Below are 9,196 nucleotides of genomic sequence, written 5' to 3' on the forward strand. Positions count from 1 at the left end.
GCGTGATACGATTGACCCGATCATTTTAGACGACTCGAACGTTCAAGATCTGAATGATTGGTTGGAGGGGGAAGAAAATGCTCTTGTGTTTGAGGGTGATAACTTGACATGGGGTATAGTTGCGGAGGCTATGGGTGTGGATGAGGAGCCTTATGCTACAAGAAGAAAGAGTAGAAGGAAAGAGGGTGTTGAGTCTATCTCATGATCTAGAGGACAACAATTTATAAATGAAGATGAAGAGGAAAATGATGTTTGAGCTTATACAGAGGTTGTTGAAGAAGAAGCTGATGATCAGCCCATATACGAGGAGTTGGATGATTTATGAATCATATTTTAGAGTCTAAGATTAACACTTGTTTTTTTGGTGGTATGCAGGTTTTAGAACTTATTTGAGTTAATAGTCTTGGGGTTTTTAGCTTATTTATTAGTTATGATTACTAATTAGGTGAAGGTAAAAGTAGTATAAATTTTTTAATTGGTATTATCTAAAAATGAAATAGTCATCGCTATCGCTACATAGTTTATAGGTAAGTTGTTGCTATGATATCGCTACGCCATCAATAACACTAGAGTTTCCCCAAACTCATGATGTTCGCAATAAAAATATTGGGTCGAACTTGTTCCGCTTCAGCTTGCGAACAGAATTGGAGTACTTTTAAGGTAGTACATATAAAGCGACGAAACCTATTTAGTACGAGTAAATTGAATAACTTGGTGTACATTATGTACAACAAGATGTTGAAGAAAAAGTTTGTCTTAAAGAATAAGCTAGGAGAAAGTGACAATCACTTACTTGTTGAGGAAGTTCCTTCTAGTGATGAATGGTTAGCCGACCGAAGCGACAAAGATGATGAGAATGGTGGAGAAGTTGGAACACGTGAAGAAATTGCAATGGAAGTTGGAACAGATGCAAGCCTAGATCAAAGAGGAGGAAGTTCGTTGAACTAAATTTGGTTGATAAAGATGACGAGTTTTATGGTAACATGGAAGACGATGATGCCCATCATTTATGTTGATTTGGCTTGGTTTGAGTATCATTATGCTTTTGTTTTTACTAATTTGGCTTGATTTAAAGACTAATATGAATTTTAATATCTTTTTATTTTTGGGATGAAGACATTAAGGAAGACTTTAATGCTTGAATTTGGATTTTTTTTATGGTTTTTTTTTTACCTAAAGTCTTGAATCATATAGTGATTTTTGGTGAATGTTAGAATTTTGCACAACAACTTTTCCCCATCTTGTGAGAGCTATAGCTGCTAATCCGGGCAGAATTGGAAGATGTTCCTGTCTCATGAAGTTCTAGGAAATCGAATTTAGTTTCTAGAATGTCTAATGTCATCCAAATTGGAGTTGTATTAGGTTTTATGACTAAAACACTAAACGGGGGTCGGGCAGGGAAAATATAAAAATTAATATAAAAGTTAGAATAAAATTGTATTTTTGAAACATATACTTTATTTGTTAAGTGAATGTTATGTGTGGTGTTTAGGTGGAGCCTTGAGAAATTCAAGTAAGTTCAAGACTTGGAATAAAAGGAAGATTTCATCAAGGCTAAAGGTGAGTTCATAGTTTTAACTCACTAAGGTTGCATGATTGAAACGTGCAATCCGTAGATGGTGGTTTGATTCACTCTAGGATGACCATGTCATTACTTGTGCTTGATAATGATATGATATTTATAATGCTAATATATGCTTTGTGCTAATGCCATGTTATGACCTAATTGCTATGTTGCTTACACTTTGATGAACTTGAGGTATATAGCATCCTACGTTAAGTTGCTCTAAATATGATGTATGGTTATGTTTTGATGTGTTGGTTATGAATCCATTGCATGTTTAATACACTTTTATATGGTATGCAGTACATGACTTGATTAATGTATAAATGACATTGCGGGGTTATGCGTAGAGGGTTTGGGTAGTTCATGATCTTTGCCTAAAATCTTATCCAAATCGTTAAGGGTGCCTACTAGGTTGAAAGAGTACCTATAGGAAGAGCTATAGCCATAATACTTGTCAGTTGCCGGTTTTTCTAGATGACCGTGTGACACATGCTTTGCGGGCACTTTGGTGTTCGTGGGTTGGAGTGATGTTGGTCCCTCGTTCGCGGCCAACGTAAACATCACGTGGGAATCGTGAGGTGTATCGGTGGAATTGGCACCGTTTGTACCGATCCTGAACGACACACCGTTTGTACCGATCCTGAACGACACCGCGGGGTACTTGTACTTTGCAAAGTCGAAGTAGCGAAAGTGAAGTCACGAGGTTGGTGTTTCGGGTGGAAGTCATGAGCCACTTAGAGCATTCGGTTGGCCGTGCACACAAGTAGCGAACGAGGTGTTTCTCTTGGGTTAGGTAGCACTAAGAGACACTTTTCTATCAATCGGTTGGATAGATGAATAAAAGTTTGAACATGTAACAAAAGGTTGGTTGTATATTAAAAGGTTGAATATATAACAAAGGTTGGTTGTATATTAAAAGGTTGAATATGTAACAAAAGGTTTGTTATTAATAAAAGGTTGAACATTTAAAGGTTGCTTATATATTAACGTGATTAATTATATGTTATGCAGTTGCTTATGTGGTATTTGGTTGATCATATATGTTATGCATGTATGCGGTTGAATAATTATGATATGTGGTTGTTTTCTAAGTGGTATCTGTCTATCATCTTTATGCTTCATCATAAAATGACTGATTGACCCATTTGGGGTTTGTATGTTTTATATGCAACTCTATTAACTCACTCAGCAGGAGCTGACACTTGTATCTTTTCTCTTTTGTGTCTTATGATTGGTACAGGCAGTTTAGAAGATTGGCCTTGGTGAGAGGGGTTCTTATGGGTAGTAGATTTATATTAGTGATACCACTCTTGGACACGTTTTTGATTATTTACTTTAAAAATACTTTTGTTTACAGTTTAATGGTTTGGAATTATGTTTGAATTTTTGAAGTAACGTTGTGGTTTCGAAAATGTTTTGATAAAAAAAAACTAAGTCTACCGCTAACGTATTCTGTTAAATAAATGTTTTAAAAAGAAAAAAAATTTTGGTAAAAATCACGACGTTACACGTACTCCGGAGGTATGCGTGGCGTTCTAGCTATCTAAGGCATCACTTCCAGATATGCGTACGCGCAACGTACCCTTTAGAACGCTCGGTGTACCCAACAGTCCCCTTCTTAACCTATTATATGCTTATTTATTAGACTTAACACGTCTAATTGCAGATCTAAGGCTAAAATACCATCAAGAGTCATAAAGTTTCCAACTTTATGATTTTGCATGTCCAAGAAGTGCTTAATACACAAAATTTCAACAATCTTAATGCCTTAAGATCTTCCATAGCATGCATGGTGTAAAACTAAGCATCAAGATCACACTTTTATGACTCAAGACCCCTCATAAGGTTTGAAAGGACGACTTATTGGGTTAAGAGCATGCCATGCTCAAGAATTACCATATTTGGGACCAAAAGTGCCCTAAATTGAAGAAATGACTAGATATAGACGATTGATTGATCAAGTTATGAAGTTTTTACCTCCAAGAGGTTGCTAGAACGTGGGGAATCCCAAATCTAAGTTGCTTCCAAGCTTCAAGGTTCTTGAACCAACTTCTCCTACTTTAAGAACACGAAAATGTCACACAAATGAGCTCAAAACACCCTTCTCACACAGGGTTTGCTAGAGGGTAGAATTATCAGATGGGGGCTTGATGATGTGCCTAAGCTGGCATGGAAGAGTCGCGCCCGGTCAAGGAACCTGGCGTACTGGCCGAGCCAAGCTCAGCGGGCTCAGCACCCACTAGCGCCCTGGTGAAAGGCTCGTGCCCGCCAGGGACGCTCCCGGTGCCAAGACAAAATATATGGTCAGGAGACAAGATACATGATCAGACCATTATCGTCGGAGCCAATGATAGTGCTCTAACGGATAGAGGTGCACAATCCTCCAATCAGCACCTCTGACCTTGTCTCCTTAAAGTGATCCTATCTCGTACGGACAGGACAGGGTTGCTACATATAAAAGGGCACGACCAGGAGCTCATGAGGTAAGAGATCTTCTTCCAGTAACACTCACATAAACCCTAAACCCTATCTAACTTGACCGTCGGTGCGTCTTTCTGGGAGCCCCTCCCAAGAAACGGCTAACAACCATTCTTTCTTGTGATCTTGCAAAAGCCACTCGGAATCCATTAGAAGAGCTTAGAGGGGAATGATAGCAAGGTCACATGATTTGGTGCCATCCATTTGTGTGACGAAGAACGAAACCAAAAGCACCGTTTAGCAAAATCAATGGCATCCGACGGCAACGACAGAGCCGGAGGAGCCCAGACCAGTCCCATACGGTCCATGGCAACGTTAGACGAAACATCGCCACCTATGACGGCAAATAGAGGAGCCATAGGCGAGGGAAGATCTATAGAAACTGCAGTACTACCGGGGAGTCATCAGCCACCTCCGTCGCTGCCCATATCGTCGGAAACAAGCATTGGGACTGCCATGCAACCTTCATCCCAGCAGCCAAGGGCAACTCATGTGACAGTACCATTAGTCACACCCCTTCAGCCGCCACTAACATTCCAGCCAACGGCGAGACAATCTCTAATACCCCAAATGCCACCATTCTTCACACCGATAATGCATCACCAACTACTAATCCCTCCAACAAAGCTACCGGTAAACCAAATACCAAATGCCCAACCATCACCCTAGATATCATTGTCGAACTAGACGCTGATGAGCACACATCTGATGCTCCCGTTGCCACCACTCATGCAAACCATGATAACCCCATCATCGGTTTTCTACCCCGCAACAGGCACATGGGGAGAACCTATCATTACCACAAACACCAGTCGGTGGCAAACTCCGGCAAAGCCATCCTCCAACCCAACCTTAACCCATCCCTCCCGGATACTCGCTGGCCATCCCAAACCAAGACTGTCTATCACGAAGCATCACATTTCCGTTTGCCAAGGAGTTGTGGGACTACGAAATCCCAATCACAACCAAACTCCCCAACCTAAAAACTAACAACGGCACCACCGACCCAGACAACCACATCGATACGTACGAATGGACAATCATGTCGCTCAAATTAGACAAGCGGTTCTGGTGCACGTACTTACCAAAAACCCTTGATGGAAATGCGGGCACATGGTTAAAGACACTTCATCGGGCAGCATCTACAACTTCGGCCAACTCAAGTACTTGTTCCTCACAAACTTCATGCAAATGCGAAGGTATAAAGGCGATTCCCACTCCATCATTAGATGCAAGCAGAAAGAGGGTGAAAACGTAAGGGAATACTTTACGAGGTTTACAAATGTCACGCTAGATGTGCCAGGACTTGACGAGGGCCTTATAGCCGGGGACTTCACGTGGGGACTCCTACCAGGCCCCTTGTCGTAAAAGCTCATGGGTAAAAAACCGTAGACGAGAGCTAAACTAAAGAAAAAGGTGGAACAATACTTGAGACAGGAGGAGGGCGAAGCAACGAAGCAAGCATATCTAAACACCATGACTACCAAGCATCATAGCCCAACTCACACGGAGGTATTAGGCAGAGGCAGACACTTTGGGCGAGGAAAGAGACCACAGGGTCGCTTCAGGCCATTTACTAGGGATGACAGACGAGGCCTTCGACCATTCGTATATGTGGTCGCAAACAAGCCGCATCCGGCGAAAGCGCCAAAGGGACGATATTGTGAATATCACAAGAGAAAAACGCATGACACTACCAATTGCTCAGTCCTCAAGAAGGAAATGGAAGAGAAAGAACTCAAGGGAGATCTTGCAGAGGTAGCACGGAGCTTACGCGCTAATTTCGACGCCGAGAATGCCAAAGGTACACCACGAGAAGGTGCCCAGCCTAGAGAGATACTCATGATATGAGGCAAGAGGGGTAGGCAAGTAGGACCAGTCGACCAAAGAAGCCCCGCAGCCGCAACACAGGCACTTACGTTCTCAGCGCAGGACCCCAGACCTGAAGGCTGGAGAGGTGATAATCCACTCATAATTCAAGCCTCTATTAAAAACGTGGTCATACATAGGGTGTACATCGACACAGGAAGCTCGAAAGACATAATCTATGAGCATTGTTTTCGTCTCCTTCCGGATCGGTGGAAGGACAACCTGAGACTCACAACATGAAGGTTGGTAGGATTTACAGGACACAGCCTATGGCCACTTGGCACAATTCACCTACCTCTCACGCTAACCAGCCACAAAAAGCAATGGAAGAAAACAGTCTTGGTCGACTTCGTCGTAATTTGGCACTCAGCGGAGCACAACATCATATTAGGGAGGACGGCTCTGCTCAAACTTGGAGCGGTTCCATCAACAATGCATGGAATCGTGAAATTCAGCACTACCGAGGGCCCGACTACGATTCTTGTCACACCACCAAAAGAATTGCAATACTTTACGGTCATGCAACCAACGAATATGACAAGGGAAAACTAGAAAGCATGGGCTGAATCAACAAACGAGAAGGAGGTGATTATAGAAGAATACCCTGACCAGCCGATCAGCATTGGTCATAGCCTCCCAGAGCACACCAGGTAGGTGCTCATCGACCTATTCTGACGATATAAACATGTGTTTTCATGGACTCCCACAGACATGGTTGGCGTGGATAGGAAAGTCATAGAGCATAAGCTCATGATCAAGCCAAGCACAAAGGAGATTAAGCAGAAGAAGAAGGTCCAGGGGGGAGAACGTAATAAGGAGATCAATGCAGAAGTAGCCAAGCTAACAAAGGCAGGAATCTTGAGAGAAACGGTCTTCCCAACCTGGATCGCTAATCCCGTCATGGTACGAAAGCATGACGGGTCATGGCGCATGTGCATCAACTACTCTGATCTAAACAAGGCGTGCCCCAAAGATTGGTATCCCCTCCCAGAAATCGACCAGAAGGTAGAATCGTTACAGGGTTTCAAGCTAAAGTGCTTTCTGGATGCGTATAAAGGGTATCATTAGATTCTGATAAGCAAGGAAGACGAGGAAAAGACAGCTTTCTATACCGACCATGGCACCTTTTTTTACACCAAAATGTCGTTTGGATTAAAGAATGCAGGGGCAGCGTATCAACAGCTAGTCGACTCGATATTCTCCAACCAAATTGGAAGAAACATTGAGGTATATGTTGATGACATGGTCATTAAAAGCCCGGATGAGGCAAAAATGTTACGAGATGTTGAAGAAACTTTCAGTACATTGGAAAAAGTGAAGATGAAGCTGAACCCAGGAAAATGTACCTTTAGGGTAGAAGAAGGGTAGTTCTTAGGATATTATATTACTAGACAAGGCATCCAGCTCATCCCAGTCAAGGTGGACGAGTTCATGGAGACCCCACCTCCAAAAACCTTTAGGGATGCACAGGGCCTTAACGGGAAACTCACAGCGCTCAGCAGATTCATCTCGAAATCGGTTGACAAGGCCATATCGCTCTTTCACACACTAAAGGGTTGTATTGAGAAAAACAACTTCCAATGGATGGCAGCGGCAGATTCAACACTCCAGAAGATCAACAAATCCTTGTACAAGTTACCCACATTGGCCAGCCCTATTTCGGGCGAGATGCTGCAGGTATATCTCTCGACCTCAAACGAGGTCGTATCCTCCGTGTTGGTTGTAGAAAGGGAGGGGGAGCAGAAGCCAATGTACTTTGTCAGCCGAGCGTTACAAGGTCCCGAACTCAACTACCCTACTTTAGAGAAGCTAGTGCTCGTGCTCATTTACGTTGCACGGTGGTTGAGACGTTATTTCCAAGCACACCAAATCGAAGTCCAAACGAACTGCCCGATTAAATAGATACTACTCAAGCTAGAAACGTCAGGCCAACTCACAAAGTGGGCAATTGAGTTAGGTGAGAAAAACATCAGTTATCACCCAATAACAAGCATCAAGGGGAAAGCGTTGGCAGACTTCCTGCTCGAAATCCCCGGCGGGGGAGACATAAACAAAGAAGGAATCCTGGCAGTGAAAGAAATCCCGAAAAACAATCGGAGATAGACGTTGTACACCGATGGGAGCATCCAGCAGAGAGGGCTCAGGGACAAGCCTAATCTTGACCACCATGGAAGGAGAAGAGGTCACCTACGATCTTCGCTTCAATTCCCACACCTCGAACAATGAGGCGGAATATGAAGCCTTGCTCACTGGGCTATGCCTGGCCAAACAAATGACGGTAGAGGCTGTAGCGGCGCTTACGGATTCAAGGCTGGTCTCCAATCATATTAAAAGGAGTTTTGAGGCAAGGAACAAAAGGATGGAGGTGTATGTCAAGATAGTGCAGCAGCTCACTAAGTCTTTCAAGGAGTTCACGATCAAACAAATACCAAGAAGCGAGAACAGGAGGGCGGACACCCTAAGGAAACTAGCATCAACATGCTTTGATCACTTGTCAAGGAAAGTTCTGGTTGAAGTGCGCAAAGAAAGAAGCATAGAAGAACGACAAGTAAGCACCCTCATAACAGCCGGACACACATGGATGACCCCACTGGTCGAATACTTACAACAAGGCATTCTGCCAGATAATCAAGACGAGGCCAGAAAGATACGCATAAAGGCACCCTCGTATGCAGTAAAAAACGAAGAACTATATCGAAAAGGGTTCACGACCACATGGCTAGGTGCGTGGACGAAGCCAAAGGGAAAGAAGCACTCCGAGAAGTGCACGCGGGCTAGGCGGGCGCACACGAGGGCGCACGTGCCTTTACATGAAAGGTGCTTTGGATGGGGATTTATTGGCCCACCGCATACCACGATGCGTCAGAGCTAACAAGGTAGTGTGGGGAGTGCCAAGCATTTTCCCCGAACCAAGCAAACCCTCCGGCACCCCTATCCAATATATCTAGTCCCTGGCCATTTTATCAGTGGGGGATACACATTGTAAGACCATTCCTGGAGGTACCGGAAAAGCTAAAATACATGGTGGTTGTTGTGGATTACTTCACGAAATGGACCGATGCGGGACCACTGGCATGCATATCTAGGAGGCAGATGATCAAATTTGTGTGGAAAAACATCATGACTAGATTTGGCATGCCTAAGACGCATGTCAGCGATAACAGGCTACAATTTGCTGAGAACCCGTTCAATGAGTGGTGCACCAGCAAAGGAATCAACCAACGATTCACATTGGAAGTACATCCACAGTAAAATGGGCAGATGGAAGTGTCCAACCGAACC

General features: G+C 43.6%; 1 protein-coding gene across 1 annotated transcript; it reads left to right on the forward strand.

Annotated features, from left to right (window-relative positions):
• Positions 1-8,030: 8,030 nt before the first annotated feature.
• LOC145096078 (uncharacterized) lies at positions 8,031-8,786 on the forward strand. Its single transcript, XM_079033848.1, has one exon. The coding sequence runs from the start codon at positions 8,031-8,033 to the stop codon at positions 8,784-8,786; it is 756 nt and encodes a 251-aa protein (XP_078889974.1).
• The last annotated feature ends 410 nt before the right edge of the window (positions 8,787-9,196 follow it).

The sequence above is a fragment of the Lactuca serriola genome, chromosome 3 (assembly GCF_051521515.1).
Source record: "Lactuca serriola cultivar US96UC23 chromosome 3, Lser_US96UC23_V15, whole genome shotgun sequence".
NCBI classification, from domain to species: Eukaryota; Viridiplantae; Streptophyta; class Magnoliopsida; order Asterales; family Asteraceae; genus Lactuca; species Lactuca serriola.